The sequence below is a fragment of the Bos indicus x Bos taurus genome, chromosome 1, assembly GCF_003369695.1.
Source record: "Bos indicus x Bos taurus breed Angus x Brahman F1 hybrid chromosome 1, Bos_hybrid_MaternalHap_v2.0, whole genome shotgun sequence".
Classification (NCBI taxonomy): Eukaryota; Metazoa; Chordata; class Mammalia; order Artiodactyla; family Bovidae; genus Bos; species Bos indicus x Bos taurus.
The window spans coordinates 121,863,023-121,884,074 of record NC_040076.1 but is presented as its reverse complement, the minus strand read 5'-3'; the positions used below and the strand labels follow the sequence as shown (position 1 = coordinate 121,884,074).

General features: G+C 35.3%; 1 protein-coding gene across 2 annotated transcripts in view; it reads right to left on the bottom strand.

Moving 5' to 3' along the window:
* PLOD2 (procollagen-lysine,2-oxoglutarate 5-dioxygenase 2) overlaps positions 1-21,052 on the bottom strand; it is a 121,159-nt gene that overhangs the window by 23,454 nt on the left and 76,653 nt on the right. For both annotated transcript variants that reach the window (XM_027544067.1, XM_027544076.1), the window contains exons 6-8: positions 20,234-20,297; positions 18,876-18,973; positions 1,818-1,919 (exon numbers count right to left, since the gene is read on the bottom strand). In XM_027544067.1, the coding sequence (XP_027399868.1) occupies positions 1,818-1,919; positions 18,876-18,973; positions 20,234-20,297 (264 nt within the window). The remainder of the gene's footprint in view (positions 1-1,817; positions 1,920-18,875; positions 18,974-20,233; positions 20,298-21,052) is intronic.

The window sequence follows — 21,052 nt, the reverse complement described above, 5'->3', positions numbered from 1 at the left end:
CACCATGCTACATCTCCACTATCAGTCTAAGTTCATTTTATACACTAATGATAACAACAGTACAGATGATAACAGTTAAGTATTATTCAAGGCTTAGCATTTCATATATGTAATTTATCATATAAAATATCACTATATACATAAACATATATGTGTGATTTCTTTAAGCCTCCTACCAATCCTCTGAGACAACCATTATCATTTTTTCATATAAAGAAACTTGCCCATGGCCGACATCTTAGAATATGCTAGCCCTAGACTGTAACTACCCATATAATTTTAATTTTATATGCATGATTACTACATATATAAAATACATAAGAAATTTATTTTTATAATAAAATGGCTTTCCTTTCTAGCAGTCTGTAAGACAAAAATGGCTTGAGAATCAAGTTACTCCTATGTGCAAAAAAATAAAGATAAAAAATTATAATATAAATATTTTTCTGTCTTGGCACCAGAAAGTTTATGTTAACAGGAAACCAAACAGATAAAAAATTTTAACTCTTCCTCCAGAAGACAGCACTCTTTTGAAAAAAGGATCAGAATGAATTTTTAAACATCTTCATGATGCAGCTTCATTCAGAAATTTTCTGGCTTTCTTTCCAGATAGGAAACATTCAGCTTGTTATTTCAGAGACTGGCCAAAAAAATCTTAGTTTCAAGTAAAAGAGGGCTCTATTCAGAAGCTCCTAAATATGAACAAATTACTCTTTATCCTCCCTTTCAGACAGTGATAAAAACACAAACTACTTAATTCAGGACATTTAGTACTTTACAGTGAGATTATTTTGAATTTGTATGGGTCCAGAAGTCACCAGAACTATATTAAGGGGAATTTTATTTGTGTCTACACTTATCTGGCATGCTGTAGAAATTCAACAAAACTATGGTAAGTAAAGGAAATAATCAGTCTTAATGACAAAATTATCCTTAGAACCCAATGTTCATACACATAATAGTCTTCCAAAACATAAGAGCCAATTTTTGAAAGAAAAATATTACCACAGGATATCCTAAAACTGCTCTGGTTGATGTAAGAAGAAGGATGCATAAAACATTTTATACATAAATAATAATTACTTCCAATTGCATGTTTATCTTCAAAGTATAAATGGTAAACTATAGCTATAATTCTATATGAAATATATGTAAAAGTAGCACTATTCTTGGCATATAATATATATGTGGCATCTAGGCAAAATTGCACAGTGGTCAAAATTATAGGGTCTGGAACCAGATTGCCTAAATTCAAATCGCACTTCCAATATAAAAAAAAAAAAATTGCATGCCTTAAGTAAGTTACTCAATGTGGAGGTACCTCAGTTTTCTCATCTGTAAACCTCAGTCAAACCTATGGGATTTGTAAAATTAATATGAGTTACTATATACAAAATACTAAAACAGTCCTTAGTTATTTATTATTTTTAAATCATCAAATTTGAAAATCAAGCTAATCAACTAATTTTGACAGATAAGATTAGTCAATACAAATACTGAAGCATTATAACCATTATTTTCCTCAATCCTTTGACCAAGTTAAAGACTAAAAACAAGAATTCCCACTCATAGCAAGCTAGTATATATTAACAACCAAGCCCCTTTTACTAGGGTCAATTCGGGTCAATTATTGTCTGGTTTTTCTAGAAATACACATATCTAGCAATTTTCTGTCATCATGCTTTAGATTTATAAATATATTATCTACCAAATTATCAATACTATAAAATAATGTGTTGTTTTTATTTTACAAACCATTGCATTTCATGAAAATATACTTTTATTACTATATTTCACCCAGAGTCAATTCCACTCACATCTACTGCAGACAAGTCAATTGTATCCACTTCACAAAAAGTGCAGCCATTATCTTGTGTCCATGCATTAGGTATATAGTTTCCAAAATAATTCAGGAGGATCTGGAAAAGAAGGAAAACTGCACTATTAACAAAAGTAAGACTTTCCCATCAATGTACTTTCATTCTATAAACCTCTAACTTCAAAGCATGTTTTCTGCATTAGGTACATCCCCTTAATAATTCTACAAATATTTGTCACCTAGAGATACACAATGAACAAAGTTCTCTCCAGACTGTGAATCATAAATGAAGGCAAGCTTTGTCTAGAAATGCCAAAAAATGCATTATACATCATAAAGCTAACATTTCAATATATCAAAAATAAGAAGAGACACCATTAAAGCAATATGTCAAACGATTTACCACAGTTTTAATTGAACTAATGAAGCTTATTAACCAAAACAAAACAAATAAAAGCAGTTATGTGAACAGTAATTTAGTAATAATATAAATATGCTTAAAGGCTCAGTCTAGACATGTACAGTGAATGGGTAAGTGCCAGTGTGACCTCTTACCACCATCACCACACAAAACAAATATTGTATATACTTTATCACCAAAAGGCACTAAACTCTTCTGAGAAACTATAATCACTATAACCCAGGCTTCTGGGCAGTGATTCTGGAATACTGACTTGAGGAAAAGAAATCCTGTAGATTAAAATAGATCTAGAATAAATTCTAATTAGAGCCACCCCACAAACCCTATCAATAATAGACTAGAGTGGGGAGGGGAGGTAGAACAAGATGGCAGAGTAGGGAGATCTTGGGCTCACGTCTCCCCACACATACACCAAAATTACAACTACATAGAGAGAACCATCTCTGAGAATGACCATAAGACTAACAGAAAATATCTTCTATAACTGAAGATAAAAAGAAAAAGCAACAATGAGACAGGTAGGAGGAACAGAGACACAGTTTAGTCAGAACCCATGCCCACAGTGGAGCAATCCACAAGCAGGAGGGGTATCACAGCCCTAGGGGTCTTCTCCAAAGGGCCAAGGGCCCGAGTCCAACCTTGGGCTCCCCTTCTTAGAAGACCTGCACCAGGAGGATGAGCCACTATAATATCTGGCTTTAAAACCAGAGGGGCTTACATGTGGGAGAGCCAGAAGCCTGTAGGAAACTGAGACTACTCTTAAAGGGTGAAGGCACAGATTCACTCTTTCCAAATCCCAGTGCAGAGGCAGCAGTTAGAAAAGTGCCTGGGTCATACAAGGAGGAAATTTATTTATTAATTTTAGGGCATGTACCTGAGGGGCACGATCTGTTGAAACTTTCTCTGAGTACAAATGAGCTGGCAGATTGTGGCCAGGCCTTACAGCTGGCTGTACTGGGAACAAGCCCCATACACTAGTGCACCCAAAGCAATTGCAACTCAGTGATAACAGGAGTAGCACACAGCCCAAGCAGAGGACACTTCTGGAGTACCTGGCTCTGGTGACCAGGAGGGGCCACACTACTGAACCCCACAGGAAACCTTCTATACAAAGTTACTCTTTAAAGACCAGGAGATAATAGCTGATCTACCTAATACATAGAAACAGAAAATTACTTTATATGAGGAGACAAAGAAATAATGTTACAAATAAAAGAACAAGACAAAACCTCAGAAAAAGAATTAAATGGAATGGAGCTAAGTTAGAAACTAGAGGGAATCACAGGCAGATTAGATGATGCAAAGGAAAGGATCAGCAATATGGAAGACAGGCTAATAGGAAATCACCCAATCAAAACAGCAAAACGAAAAAAGAATTTTTAAAAATGAGGATAGTTTAAGGAGCCTCTGGGGCACAACAGGCATTCTAACATTAGCATTATAGAGTTTCCCAGAAGGTAAAGAAAGGGACAGAGATATTTCAAGAGATAATGGATGTAAATTTCCCTAAACTGGTGAAGGAAACACACTCGAGTCTAAGAATCCCAGAGAATTCCAAATAAAGTCAATCCAAAGGGACCCTACACAAATACACTACCATCAAAAAGTCAGAAGTTAAAGATAAAGAGAGTATTAAGGGCAGCAAGGAAAGTTATGACCAACCTAGATAGCATATTGAAAAGCAGAGACATTACTTTGCCAACAAAAGTCCGTCTAGTCAAGGCTATGGTTTTTCCAGTAGTCATGTATGGATGTTGAGTGTTGGACTGTGAAGAAGGCTGAGCACCGAAGAATTGATGCTTTTGAACTGTGGTGTTGGAGAAGACTCTTGAGAGTCCCTTGGACTGCAAGGAGATCCAACCGGTCCATTCTAAACGAGATCAGTCCTTGATGTTCATTGGAAGGAATGATGCTAAAGCTGAAACTCTAATACTTTGGCCACCTCATGCGAAGAGTTGACTCATTGGAAAAGACCCTGATGCTGGGAGGGATTGGGGGCAGGAGGAGAAGGGGCGACAGAGGATGAGATGGCTGGATGGCATCACCAACTCAACGGACATGAGTTTGAGTGAACTCCAGGAGTTGGTGATGGACAGGGAAGCCTGGCATGCTGCAATTCATGGGGTTGCAAAGAGTCAGACACGACTGAGTGACTGAACTGAACTGAACTGAAGGGCAGCAAAAAACAAAACAAACCAACAACAACAAAAAAAGCTTGTCACATACAAAATAAACCCTCTGAGATTATCAGCTGATATTTCAGCAGAAAACTTGTAGGCCAGGGAATGGCATGACATATTCAAAGTACTGAAAGGAAAAACACAACCAAGAACCTCTATCTGGTGAAGTTAACATTCAGTATTGAAGAAGAGATAAAGAATTTACCAGACTAGCAAAAGGTAAAGTAGTCCATCACCACTAAGCCAACCTTATAAGAAAGTTAAAGGGTCTTCCTTAAACAGAAAAGATAAGAACATAACCAGAACTATGAAAATTATAAAAGAGAAAAATACCACCAGTAAAGCCAAATATTTAGTAAAGGTAATGGATCAGCCAACTATACAGCTAGTATGAAGGTTAAAATACAAAACCAGTAAAATCTAATATTATCTACAATAATTATTTAACAATGTACAAAATAAAAAAAGTAAAATAAAACACCAAAAACATAAAATGTGGCAGAGGGGAGTAAAAATGTAGTGTTTTTAGAATACAGCCAAACTAGAGCAATGGTCAACTTAAAATATACTGATATTTACTATATAAGAACTTCATGGTAACCATGAATCAAAAACATATAATAGATACACAAAAGATAAAGAGGAAGTAACACAAACATAACTCAGTAACCAAATCATAAGGGACTAAGAGAAAAAAGGAACAGAGAAGAATACCAAAAATAACCAGAAAACAACTAACAACATTTTAATAAGTACATGCCTGTTAATAATTACTTTAAATGTAAATGGACTAAATGTTCAAATCCAGAAAATAGGGTGGCTGAATGGATTAAAAGGAAAACAAGCTCCATATACGTGCTTCCATCAAAGGACTCACTCAACATCTAAAATCACACAAAAAGTGAGGGGATAAAAAAGGGTATTCTCAAACATATAAAGAAGACTTAATACCTATTCTTCTCAAACTATTTCAAAATACTGAAGGGGAAGGATGGAACCCTTTCAAACTCATTCTAATGGCCAGCATTACCCTGATATCAAAATCAAAGACACTATGAAAACAGAGAAAATAATAATTATCCCTGATAAACCTGGATACAGAAATCTTCAACAGAATATTAGCAAACTAAATTCAGTAACACATTAAAAGGATTATAAATCATGATCCAGTAGGATTTACTCTAGGGACACAAGAATAGTTCAATATATTCAAATCACTCAATATGAAACACATTAACAAAATAAAGGATAAAGATCATATAATCAGATGCATAAAAACTTTGGACAAAATTCAATATCCATTTTACAACAAAAACTCTCAACAAAGTGGTTACAAAGGAAACATACCTCAACCTAAAGGCCATATATGACAAACCCACAGTTTATGTCATATTCAGTGGTGAAAAGCTGAAAGCATTTACTCTAAACTAGGAAGAAAACAAGGATCTCACTCTTCCCGATTTTATTCAACATAGTGATTCATGGGGTTGCAAAGAGTCGGACATGATTGAGTGACTGATCTGATCTGATCTGATATAGAAAACTTTAAATACTCCACACAAAAAACTATTAGGTCTACCAAACGAATTGAGTAAAGTTATAAGATACAAACAAAACACAGAAATCTACTGCATTTCTATACATTAATAATAATTGACCAGAAATTTAAAAAAAACAATTTCATTTACAATTGCATAGAGAAGAATAAATTTCCTAGGAATAAATTTAATCAAGGAAGTAAAAGATTTGTACTCTGGAAACTATAAAACATTGGGGAAATAAACTGAGGAAGACACAATTAAATGAAGAGACAAACTGTGCTCACAGACTAGAAGAATTAATACTGTGAAAATGTCCACACTACTCAGAGCCATCTCCAGATTCAATGTAATTCCTATCAAAATACCCATAGCATTTTTCACACAACTAGAATAATCCTAAAATTTATATGAAACAACAAAAGAGGTCAAATAGCCAAAGAAATCTTGAGAAAGAAGAACAAAACTGGAAGTATTGTACTCCCCGGTTTCACACTTTACCCCAAAGAACAGTAATCAAAACAATATAGTATTGACATGAAAACAGACACATAGATAAAAGGAATAGAATAGACAGAATAGACAGAAATAAACAGAATAAATAAAAAATAAAAAGAATAGAATAGACAGAAATAAACCCACACTTACATGGTTAATGATCTATGACACAGAAGGCAAGGATATACAATGAGAATAGACAGCCCCTTTAATAAACGGTTCTGGGAAAACTGGACAGCTACATTCAAAAGAACCAAAATGGACTATTTTCTCATACCATATATTATACAAGAAACTCAAAACAGATGAAGGAATTAAATCTAAGACCTGAAACCATAAACTTGAAGAAGAAAACATAGGTAGTATGCTTTTTGACACTGATGTTAGCAGTGGTTTTTTGGTTATGCCTCCCTCAGGCAAGGAAAACAAAAGCAAAATAAACAAATGGGACTAAATCAAACTTAAAGTTTTTGCACATATAACAACTTCTGCACATGAAAATACTATCAACAAAACAAAAAGGCTACCCACTGAATGGGAGAAGATATTTGCAAATGATATGTTCAAAACAGAGGTTAATATTCAAAATATACAAAGAACTCATACAATTCAATATCAAAAAAAGAAAAAAAGAAACAACAACTCCATGAAAATACAGGCAGGGGATCTGAATACATATTTCACCAAAGAAGACGTACAAGTGGCCATCAGACACAGGAAAAAATGTAAAAATGCTCAACAAAATTAATCATCAGGTAAATGCAACCAAAACCACAATGAGATACCTGTTAAAATAGCTACGATCAAAAAAAAAAAAAAAAAATTAAGTAACAAGTGTTGGCAAGGATGTAGAAAAGCAGAACCCTTATACAATGCTGATGAGAATGCAAATTGATGCAGCCACTATGGAAAACAGGATGGAGGTCCCTCAAATAATGAAATACAGAACTAACATATGATGCATATACTCCATGTCTAGATATTTTTCCCAAGAAAACAAAAACACTAATTCAAAAAGATATATGCACACCTATGCTCAATGAAGCATTATTTACAATAGCTAGGATATGGAAGCAACCCAAGTGTCCATCATTATATGAATGTATAAAGAAACTGTGATATATATATATATATATACACACATACACACACACACACACACATATATATATATATAATGTAATATTACTCAGCCATAAAAGGAATGAAATCTTGCCATTTGCAACAACATAGATAAACCAAGAGGATTTGATTCCAAGTGAAATAAGTCAGACAATGAAAGGTAAATGCCATATGATTTCATATATATATAGAATCTAAAAACAAATGAATAAACATAACTAATCAGAAACAATCATAGATACAAAAACAAACAGGTGGTTGCCAGAGGGGATGAGAGTGGTGGGATGAGAAAATTAGATGAGGGAGATAAATAAGTACAAATTTCCAGTTACAAAATAAATGAGATGTGCATGATGAACAGTGTGAAGAATATAGCAAATAATAATGTAGTACCTTTTATGGTGATATAATGATGATTAGATTTATTATAGTGATCATTTTGTAAAGTACAGAAATATCGAATCACTATGTTGTACACCAGGAACTAACATAGTATTTTAGGAAATTATAATACTTCAAAAAGAAACAAGCAAGCAATCTCATAGAAAAAGAAATCAGATATATGGTTACCACAGGCAAGAGGTGGACGAGCTGAACTTGGATGGTGATCAAAAGGTACAAATTTCAGGTATAAGTACTACAGATGTAATAAACATGATAAATACAATTAACACTGCTCTAAGTTATACATGAAAGTTGTTAAGAAACAAATCCTGAGTTCTCATTACAAGAAAATTTGTTTTTCTTTTTCTTTTATTTTGTACTTAGATGATAGGTATTTACTAAACTTATACAGTGCTATATGTCAATTGTAAAACTGGAAGGAAAAAAAAATAAAGTATGACACTGTTTCCCCACCTACCCCTTTCATATATCTCAGAGCATCTCCTTTGTTACTTATCCCCCTTTCTCCTTAATCATCTGTTGGCATTCATCTTATCTATAAAATCTCAATCTTTGTTTATGTTTTGGATTTAGGAGAAAGTGAAGGAAGATGGATGGAAGAGAGAGGTAAACACATTGAAAGATGGCTCTGAGCCCTCAGAAAAATATCTTGGACGTCCCCAGCATGTAAACATTTTAAGAAAAATTCTGCTCTCCTTACTTTAAAAAAATTATTATACATTCTAACCTTCAATTTTAACTCCTAGAATGGTAGGAACAGCTGAAGTTTTTAATTTTTTTATTATTTCTTGTCATAAACTATAATTATCTCATCTCAACACAGTGAAGCTAAAACTAATTAGCTTTGGCTATAATTTTATATTACTGATAAAAGGAAGCACCTAAAATCCTCATTATGTTTATATAATCATTAATTTTTCATTGAAAAGATGAGATGAACTAAAAGAAAAAAATGTTCATATGTTAAATATGATAGTCAAAAATGCACAGAAGTACCAACTGAATTTTTCTAGCTTCCTAAGATCATGGTATCTAGTCCCATCACTTCATGGCAAATAGATGGGGAAACAGTGGAAACAGTGGCTGACTTTATTTTTCTGGTCTCAAAAATCACTGCAGATGGTGACTGCAGCCAGAAAATTAAAAGACGCTTGCTCCTTGGAAGGAAAGTTATGACCAACCTAGAAAGCATATTAAAAAGCAGAGACATTACTTTGCCAACAAAGGTCCATCTAGTCAAGGTTATGGTTTTTCCAGTGGTCATGTATGGATGTAAGAGTTGGACTATAAAGAAAGCTGAGCACCAAAGAATTGATGCTTTTGAACTGTGGTGTTGGAGAAGACTCTTGAGAGTCCCTTGGACTGCAAGGAGATCCAACCAGTCCATCCTAAAGGAGATCAGTCCTGGGTGTTCATTGGAAGGACTGATGTTGAAGCTGAAACTCCAATATTTTGGCCAGTTGATGCAAAGAGCTGACTCATTGGAAAAGACCCTGATGCTGGGAAAGATTGAGGGCAGGAGGAGAAGGGGACTATAGAGGATGAGATGGCTGTATGGCATCACTGACTTGATGGACATGGGTTTGGGTGGACTCCAGGAGTCAGTGATGGACAGGGAGGCCTGGCGTGCTGAAGTTCATGGGGTCGCAAAGAGTAGGACACAGCTAAGCGACTGAACTGAACAGAAGACCTTAAAAGAGATCTTATGGTATAGAATAGATTTCTTCCAGCAAACAAAAGCCCAGATCCAGACAGCTTCACAGCTGAATTCTACCAAAAATCTAGAGAAGAGCTAACACCTATCCTGCTCAAACTCTTCCAGAAAATTGCAGAGGAAGGTAAACTTCCAAACTCATTCTATGAGGCCACCATCACCCTAATACCAAAACCTGACAAAGATCCCACAAAAAAAGAAAACTACAGGCCAATATCACTGATGAACATATATGCAAAAATCCTTAACAAAATTCTGTCAATCAGAATCCAACAACACATTAAAAAGATCATACACCATGACCAAGTGGGCTTTATCCCAGGGATGAAAGGATTCTTCAATATCCGCAAATCAACCAACGTTATACACCACATTAACAAATTGAAAAATAAAAACCATATGATTATCTCAATAGATGCAGAGAAAGCCTTTGACAAAATTCAGCATCCATTTATGATAAGAACTCTCCAGAAAGCAGGAATAGAAGGAACATACCTCAACATAATAAAAGCTATATATGACAAACCCACAGCAAACATTATCCTCAAGGGTGAAAAATTGAAAGCATTTCCTCTAAAGTCAGGAACAAGACAAGGGTGCCCACTTTCACCATTACTATTCAACATAGTTTTGGAAGTTTTGGCCACAGCAATCAGAGCAGAAAAAGAAATAAAAGGAATCCAAATTGGAAAAGAAGAAGTAAAACTCTCACTGTTTGCAGATGACATGATCCTCTACATAGAAAACCCTAAAGACTCCACCAGAAAATTACTAGAACTAATCCATGATTATAGTAAAGTTGTAGGATATAAAATCAACACACAGAAATCCCTTGCATTCCTATACACTAATAATGAGAAAACTGAAAGAGAAATTAAGGAAACAATTCCATTCACCATTGCAACGGAAAGAATAAAATACTTAGGAATATATCTACCTAAAGAAACTAAAGACCTATATATAGAAAACTATAAAACACTGGTGAAAGAAATCAAAGAGGACACTAATAGATGGAGAAATATACCATGTTCATGGATTGGAAGAATCAGTACAGTGAAAATGAGTATACTACCCAAAGCAATTTATAGATTCAATGCAATCCCTATCAAGCTACCAACGGTATTCTTCACAGATCTAGAACAAATAATTTCACAATTTGTATGGAAATACAAAAAACCTCGAATAGCCAAAGCTATCTTGAGAAAGAAGAATGGAACTGGAGGAATCAACCTACCTGACTTCAGGCTCTATTACAAAGCCACAGTTATCAAGACAGTATGGTACTGGCACAAAGACAGAAATATTGATCAATGGAACAAAATAGAAAGCCCAGAGATAAATCCACGCACATATGGACACCTTATCTTTGACAAAGGAGGCAAGAATATACAATGGATTAAAGACAATCTCTTTAACAAGTGGTGCTGGGAAAACTGGTCAACCACTTGTAAAAGAATGAAACTACAACACTTTCTAACACCATACACAAAAATAAACTCAAAATGGATTAAAGATCTCAACATAAGACCAGAAACTATAAAACTCCTAGAGGAGAACATAGGCAAAACACTCTCCGACGTACATCACAGCAGGATCCTCTATGACCCACCTTCCAGAATATTGGAAATAAAAGCAAAAATAAACAAATGGGACCTAATTAACCTTAAAAGCTTCTGCACAACAAAGGAAACTATTAGCAAGGTGAAAAGGCAGCCTTCAGAATGGGAGAAAATAATAGCAAATGAAGCAACTGACAAACAACTAATCTCAAAATTATACAAGCAACTTCTACAGCTCAACTCCAGAAAAATAAATGACCCAATCAAAAGATGGGCCAAAGAACTAAATAGACATTTCTCCAAAGAAGACATACAGATGGCTAACAAACACATGAAAAGATGCTCAACATCACTCATTATCAGAGAAATGCAAATCAAAACCACTATGAGGTACCATTTCACGCCAGTCAGAATGGCTGCGATCCAAAAGTCTACAAGCAATAAATGCTGGAGAGGGTGTGGAGAAAAGGGAACCCTCTTACACTGTTGGTGGGAATGCAAACTAGTACAGCCACTATGGAGAACAGTGTGGAGATTCCTTAAAAAACTGGAAATAGAACTGCCTTATGATCCAGCAATCCCACTGCTGGGCATACACACTGAGGAAACCAGAAGGGAAAGAGACACGTGTACCCCAATGTTCATTGCAGCACTGTTTATAATAGCCAGGACATGGAAGCAACCTAGCTGCCCATCAGCCGATGAATGGATAAGAAAGCTGTGGTACATATACACAATGGAATATTACTCAGCCATTAAAAAGAATACATTTGAATCAGTTCTAATGAGATGGATGAAACTGGAACCTATTATACAGAGTGAAGTAAGCCAGAAAGTAAAATACCAGTACAGTATACTAACGCATATATATGGAATTTAGAAAGATGGTAACAATAACCCTGTGTACGAGACAGCAAAAGAGACACTGATGTATAGATCAGTCTTATGGACTCTGTGGGAGAGGGAGAGGGTGGGGAGATTTGGGAGAATAGCATTGAAACATGTATAACATCATGTATGAAACGAGTCGCCAGTCCAGGATTGATGCACGATACTGGATGCTTGGGGCTGGTGCACTGGGATGACCCAGAGTGAGGGTATGGGGAGGGAGGAGGGAGGAGGGTTCAGGATGGGGAACACAGGTATACCTGTGGCGGATTCATTTCGATATTTGGCAAAACTAATACAATATTGTAAAGTTTTAAAATAAAATAAAATTTAAAAAGAAATTAGTTCAGTACTATTTTATCTGATTCCTCTCAAATATTTGGTATTACATTCAAATATTTCTATTGTACTAAAACTGAAGCAAAGGCTATTGAAACAAGTACAGTATAATTACAAAGAGAAAACCTTTGTGTTTTGTAGATATTATAGACAGTCACATTATTCTATATAGCACAATCATAAGACATGGAATAGTAACTCATTCACATCCCTCTTGTACTACATGAAAAGTCAGGAAACAAATTACAAGGCAGAAAATATGCAGTTATGATATTCATTAATGACATTTCAAGAATCAATACGATGATTTGAATATCTTTCTATAACAAAAACAAAATTTTGACTATTGTCACACTATAAGTGCAAATGTTAATTATTCATGTCCTATATAACATTATGATTTTGAATTAAAAATAGAGATTCATGTTTAAATGGGTTCTCTATTAAGCATTATTTCTAAAAGGAAGTTTTTAAAAAGCTGGTGAGAAATACACAGTTTTAAATATCCTGGGAAATAATTTTTTTAGAAGAAAAAAAAAGTCCCCCCCATGGTTGGACATATCTAAAATTCCCACCTATATATAAAGACTGGCACCTTCCTCATCTCAGAAATCTCATAAGAAATTAAATATTTATTTCATGAATTATTGATTAGTTTGTTAGGACCCCTAGGTGAATTTGAAAATGATCAATATATTTTTTAAAAGGTTAGAGCATAAAAGACATTATATTTAGTTTTCAGAATTAAAACTTTATAACTTTTTTACTTTTTACATCTATTTGATTTTCAGAGATCAGTAAGACTGGAAATCTCTCTCTTTTTGGATCTCTCATCACACAGGCAGAGGTTACCCATCACCCTTACCCTCTGTTTACATCTGTTTTCTTCATCAAAAATCGCAGACATTTGTGCTGGCAGCTTTGGAAAGTGCAGAGAACTGTTTATGTAGTTAGGCTGTTCCAGGAAGTCCCCAGCTACTAGGTGGTAGTGCTTTCTTAATCCTGTTTTCACAATATCGAAACATTTCCAAGGGTGATGTCATGTCACTGGCAGAGAAACTTTTCCAACTGAATCTTTTCTTTTTTCTTTCATTTTTTTTCAAGTCACCCAAGTATTCAAGGTCATAGTGACCCAAGCATTGAGGTTTATATGCACAAAATGAGAGTCCCTATTTTTATTGTGGATCAAATTCATTTCTGAAATGATTTGTTTTCATGCAAATTAGATGATCTGCTTTTCTTATGTTTAACTTCTGTTTGTATAAAAAATACTACCAATTTCATAATGATTTACCTTAAGAAGTACATTATCTGATATTTAAAAGAAATAAGTTAGGAATTAAGATAAGCATCTTATGATGTGTTACTAACAGTAAATAAGTTTCAAGAATAAAAAGCAAAACTTCAAACCAGAAGGCATGGTTTCTATCTAAAAACTGATTTATGTTAAAGTATACCTAGACAAGTATGAAGACAATTATGTAGAATAAATACAAAACATATTTCAAATAAAATGTTAATTTAAAAGCAACAAAGTTGTTTATACATCATTATGAAAACAAATGAAAAATATGAATGCTTAAAGGTACAATATTGCAAGGACATAAAGACTGAAAGTAACTATGAATGAAAACAAAATGAGATGTAGTGGGATTTTAAGTGATTTTTAAAATTATTTATAATTTAAAAGTTAAACAGCATGAGATTTCAAGAAAGTAAGAAATAAACTCATCTTTACATACTTTGGTCTATAAACACATTATCAACAATTTACCATTTTTACATTATGCACATTTTTAAATAAAAATGGTTTAAATATTAACATTCATGAGGTTATGGCTCAAAACCACTGACATTATAATCATTCCTTACTAAATAAAATAATAAATAAAGCTAACTTACAAAATATATAAAAATCCTTTCATCTTTTATGATGGTTAAATAAAAATGGTATATCTAAAAAGAGTAATCTGCTTTTTTTTCCTTCATTATCCTGGGTAAAATATGATATTTTTTAACATATCACTAAATAAAGTATTGGCATTAGTTTGAAGGCACTGCTTTGAATGCTCATTTATATAGTCCTTTCTCAAATTTTATATTATACCAAATATAATTTTACAATAAAAAATTCCTTCATTTTTGCTGCCAAGTAGAATTATAAGGTCATGTCACAGAAAATATAATGGGATCATCATACTGCTTGAAATGCCAGAAACAGAGAGCCCAAACTAAAAATGTTGCTCAGAAGACTTAAAATTTTGTAGTACATACAGAACTTTCTAAATGACTAAGGACTAAGGGCTAGTTTTCTTATGAGAAGTCTTTTAGTCACTTTGTAAAACTATCAGCATTACCCTGGAAATCTGGAAAAAACTGGTGAATACAATGAAATCACTGAATATCAGGCCTCACTCAAAATAGCCAAATTTTTGGGACCAACCGCCCTCTTAAAGACATTTAAGTTTGATTCAAGTATTACATTACCAAGGAGAAATAGCACACTATTTAGTTATAGATGTCTGCCTATAGAAGTCCATTTATCTGTCTAGGAACAGTTACAGGGACCCACACATATTGCATGAATATTTTGCCTTGCCAGAAAAAAGTCCATTTCACTATTCCCAAAAATAATGCTAAGTCACTGGACTATTTATAGACCTTGACATTCAGTCACAATTTGTTGAAAGACAAATATATGCTGCACATGTGCCGAAGCCTGGCAAAACAAAAAGTGAACAGGATAGATACGATTTCTATAATTCCTAGGCTACAGACCCAATAAGAGACAAAAATGTAAAACAGGTCAATCCTGTCCCTGTACAGTGTGTGGTATTATGTTCTGTGACAGACAAAGTTCCAGATATTATAAAGGCATGTAGGAAACTTGAGGAGTAAAGACTAAGCTGACACCTAAAAGATGAATGGCTCAGCAAGTAAAGAATCCACCTGCAATGCAGGAGACACAGGAGACATGGGTTCAATTCCTGGGTCAGGATGATCCCCTGGAAGAAGGCATGGGAACCCACTCTAGTATTCTTGCCTGGAGAGTCCCATGGACAGAGAAGCCTGGCAGGCTTCTGTCCAAAGGGTCACAAAAGAGTCAGACATGACTGACTAACCACACACAAAAGATGAATAGCACTTAATAGATGGGTACAGCAGATAGGAATTAGGGTCAGAGGATTCCACAATGAGTGATGTGCACGTACAGAAGACTTGTAGACAGAGGAAACATGAAACGTTTCCAAAGTTTAAATTAACTCTATATGGCAGGAGTTGAGGGAGAGAATGAGGAGAAATGATGTATAGATATTATAGTACCAGGAGTGGGGGAGAAGATGGGATGGTAGACCGGGGACCCCTAAACCAGAAGCAAACTTCAAAGGAAAAAGAAAAAACTTTACAAAACAAGTTGAGAATGTGGAACTTCATAGCTAAGACTACAGAGGGCAGCACACAGGTTGAGTAATGTGACTGGGTTTTTGCTTCTGCAGAATACTCTAGGTCCAAGCTGCTGGCAGATGACTGTTACTGGTGGGAGGTTGCAGGTGGCCTGAACTAAAAAGTTGCTCTTGACTCTAAGAAAATTAGTCAAACCACCATGCACAGAGTTAGAAGGTATAGCTCTTGGATTGGATGGTTGGTTTAGTTGCTTAGTCATGTCCAACTCTTGCGACCCCATGGACTGTAGCCTGCCAGGCTCCTCTGTCTGTGGGATTTTCCAGGCAAGAATACTGGAGTGGGTTGCCATTTACTTCTCCAGGGGGACTGGAAGAGAGAGGCAACTACAGCCAAAACAAACACCAGGTTGTGGCTAATCAACTGGGTGGAAGGGGGAAAGAACTGAAGGTCTTGAGCTCTAGGCCTTGACACACAGATAAATCTAACAATTGGGCATTCAAACCCAGAGCTCAGGAAAGATAGAAGCTACAGCAAGGATTTGAAAATAATCAGCACTAAGAGATTTGCTCACTTGGGAATGAAGCAGACTACCTAAGAATACAGAGAAAAGAATGTCTCTGACAGATACCTACAGAATACTTAACTAAAACAATACAGGAAGAGGACCATGGGACCCCTGAATTTCACTACACAAAGTGTTAAATATTAAAAATTTATATTAAGGGACTTTCCCTGGTGGTCCAGTGGTTAAGAATCTGCCCGCCAATGCAGGGGACACAGGTTCAATCCCTGGTCTGGGAAGATCTCACATGCCACTGAGCAACTAAACCTGTGTGCCACAAATACTGAGCCTGGGCTCTAGAGCCTGAGAGCCACAAATACTGAGCCTCTGCACTGCAATTATTAAAGCCCACGTGCCTAGAGTCTGTGCTCTGCAACAAGAAAAGCCACTGCAATGAGAAGCTCTAGCACCACAGCTAGAGAGCAGCCCTCACTCGCCACAAGTAGAGAAAGTGCTTGCACAGCAATGAAAACCCAGCACAGCCGTAAATAAGAAAATAAATAATATAAGAAAGAGAAAGAGAGAAACTAAAGAAGAATGAGGATTGGCCAGAAAGTTATTAGACAAACCAACAGAGCATGATGGAAGCAAAGGCAAGTATTTCAAATTGAACTAAATGGGATGAACATCAGCAAATGTTATCTTTGGATGAAAGATAAATGAGAGCTCCTTCGTGTCTACTCCTTAACAAGGATATCACAACACTTTGGCAGGAGCCGTTCCTGGGTGGTGGGAAGAGCAACAGTCTCTAAAGAGTGTGGCTGGGAGGGGAAGGAAAATGTCCTATGTTGCTGGGAAGCAACGTAGACTGAGAAGGATGTTACAGTTTGTGTTGGCTGGGTTCATGGGATGAGAACGACTTGACGTCTTTAAAATGTTGATGAGAAGGAGAGGCTAGAGCTGGGAAAACTGTTATCAGACAGAAAAAGGAGTGCACAGCCAAGGTTCTGTAGGAGGGCTGGAATGTGCTGAAAAGCAAGGTGGAAAGTAACTAGAGAAGGATAATCTACTTTCTCCATTTTTATGGTGGAAAAGCTGCCAATGTGGGCTTTTCCTTGACTGTCTTCCCATGCATATAGCTTTTATTGGAATTCAAGCTTCTCACTCCTCTGAAATAGCAGACCTCATCTCCCATCTCTCTTCCCACAATGCAAATTTATCTAATAATCTCTTTTCTATGTACTTATGGGTAATCCAGGCATCATCTTGGTATCCCAGAACATTGTTTTAAGCACGATATCACTAACCATATGTGTGTATATGTGTGTGTATATAGATGTATGTGTATGTATATATGTGTATGTGTATATATATAATACATATATGTAGGTATATACAAAACAATTCATATTTCCATTTTAACTGGATACCAGAAATACAAATTTCTGTAATACTCATTACAGATTTTTCAGTCAGGAACACTTTCAGCACAATCAATTATATATATTTGAAAAACATATAAAATTTCATTAGAAAAATTATGTCTTTCAACTATTGCTAAGTCACTTAAGTTGTGTCCGACTCTGTGCGACCCCATAGACGGCAGCCCACCAGGCTCCCCCGTCCCTGGGATTCTCCAGGCAAGAACATTGGAGTGGGCTGCCATTTCCTTCTCCAATGCATGAAAGTGAAAAGTGAAAGTGAAGTCGCTTAGTTGTGTCTAACTCTTAGAGATCCCATAACTGCAGCCTACCAGGCTCCTCCATCCATAGGATTTTCCAGGCCCATCATAAATTCAAGAGGAATCTTTCTGGATACACAGTTACATCCCAGTGTTAATAGAGCTGTTAACTTTGACAGTAGTGACTCAAGTGAAAAAAATGAACCCTTATAAACTTCAACATTTATTCAGAAAGGATACTCTGTATTGAGGGAATGTGGTTCACTCTCAAGTAAGCTGTTCCATTAAACACTAAACTGAAATGTGTTACAAATAGAATAGAAAGCTATCAATCTTCTGAGGAAAAAATCATCAGTTTGATTAATCTGAATGAAATCAGATCATATAGTACATAAAGGAATGAAACTAGTAGATTGTTGGCACCAAAATACGTTGTGGCAACCTCTGCTGTACAGCAAGGTAACTCAGTTAAACATGAATAGACATTATTTTTTTTAATATTCTTTCCATTATGATTTATCATAGGGTATTGAATATCCCTGTCTATACAGTAGAACCTTGTTATTTATCAAGCCTCTTAAAGATATTAAAGGAGGAAGAGGGGGAGGAAAAGGTGGGAGAGAAGGAAATAGGGGGAGGGGAGGAAGGAAGGGAAGGAGGGAGAGGGGAGGAAGGAAGAGAAGGAGGGAGAGGGGAAGAAGGGGGAAAAGGGGAAGGAGGGGAAGTCATTCTATCAATATATACTTCTCTGTAATCTATCCTCAAGAAATAAAGAAACAGAGAAAGGTCTCCACTGTGACTCACCTTGGTAGGTCCATTTCCATTAATCATCACTGGTAATGTTTCATAAAATACATTTTTAGCTCTGGCTTTGCCATTTTCAAATTTCAAAACAACTTCATCTGGATTTTTAAAAAGACAGATTTTAGTCATTTAAAATGTGTATGTATGTGTTCATATACACATATACACGTACACATCTATCTATACATTTTAGTTTGTTATAAAATTTCTCAGGCATGCTATTCCATGTGCGACACTTTTAGAAACTTTGCCTGCTTCAAGTCAGCAGATATCCAAAATGAAGGACAACACTGACACAGATGCAGGTTCTAAGCACCTAACCTTCTCCAACCTGGTGCTGGCAAACTGAGCTGCTAAGACACGGAGAGGTCTTGGTTAAAAGAAAGCATCTTCACAATACTGTCTCTGTCTTTTGAAAGTGATGTAATCCCAAATGAATTAAATTATTGTCTCAATTTATTCATCTGTAAAATGGGATTCTTGCCTGCTTTTCTAGGCTATTATGAAGATAACAATATATGTCTAGCAAGTAGAAAACTGCCAGGCATAAGCTAGGTTTCTACAACTGGCATCATTGATAGTACTTCCAGTTCTTGAATATCAGGCCTAATGCTAATTCCAGGAATACACAAGTCAGCACAAGGAGCTGAAACAAGGAGCAGAAACATTTTTTTTGTATTCAAGCTCCTTTCCTCATATTTCCAGAGCACTCTGAACTAAATCCAGAGCACTTCTACTCTAAGAATCTTTTAATTTATGAACTGCCTTAAAGAAGTATATTGAATTGCAATATATTTTTAATTTGTGAGGTATTAATGCATTAATGTACCAATGTATTTTTTAATGTATCAATTAATTAAATTTAATGTATCAATTAATTAAATTTAATGTATTCATGTATTTTTATCTAAATACATGTCTACAAGGAAAACATATACAGGCATGCATACACACATACACCACACTCCACAGTACATGTCTTATTACCAGTTACCTTTAACCTAGATTAAAATAATGTAATACTGCTGAGTAATTCATAATATTAAAAGCTGATACTGAAAACTGATATAACAAAATATAATTAATTTAAAACTATATCTAGAGTCCCCAGTGGTAAATCACTAAAGTTTAAGTTACCTAAGGGCAGAAGTTTATCTTTCTGTACTATTCGTAGGAAAAGATTTTAACTGAATGTATTTATATCAGGCTTAGCTTAACTCCAATATTTTGCTTAATAGTTGCAATACCTACATGTCAACCTTAGTCATAGCTCCAAAATGAATATAAAAAAGGATAAACAGTTTACAACACTGGTGTTCATTTGCACACATGAGTAACCCGCTATTTAAGAAGCATACCTACAGCTCCATTTAAGGTCTGGAAAATTTTACATTTGTGATCCAATGTGATGTTAATAGCTTCCTAAAAATAAGAATGGAAAAAAAATATTTAAAATGACAAAAGAAACAGCAAACAACACTCATGTTGATATAGTTTGCTCTTTGGGGGAATATGAAGATCCAAAACACAAATTAGTCCAATAAACTTCTTCAGAAAGATCCATGTTATGTGTTATATTAAGCTATTAAGATTGGGTATTATTATTATGCAGTATCATCTGCCTGACTCTAAAACAGGTTTATAAGAAGAGAAGCAAAAGGCAAAGGAGAAAGGGAAAGATATACCCAACTGAATGCAGAGTTACAGAGAATAGCAAGGAGAGATAAGAAAGCCTTCTTAAGTAAACAATGCAAAGAAATAAGAAAAAAATAGAATAGGAAAGACTAGAGATCTCTTCAAGAAAACTGGAGATACTAAGGCAACAGTTTATGCAAAGATGGGCACAATAAAGGATAGAAATGGTGAGGACCTAATCGAAGCAGAAGATATTAAGAAGTAGCAAGAATACACAGAAGAACCACACAAAAAAGGTCTTAATGATGTGGATAAAAATGATAGTGTGGTCACTCACCTAGAGCCAGACATCCTGGAAAGTGAAGTCAAGTAGGCCTTAGGAAGCATTACTATGAACAAAGCTAGCGGAGGTGGTGGAATCCCAGTTGAGCTATTTAAAATCCTAAAGGATGATTCTGTTAATGTGCTGCACTCGATATGTCTGCAAATCTAGAAAACTCAGCAGTGACTGCAGGACTAGAAAAGGTCAGTTTTCATTCCAA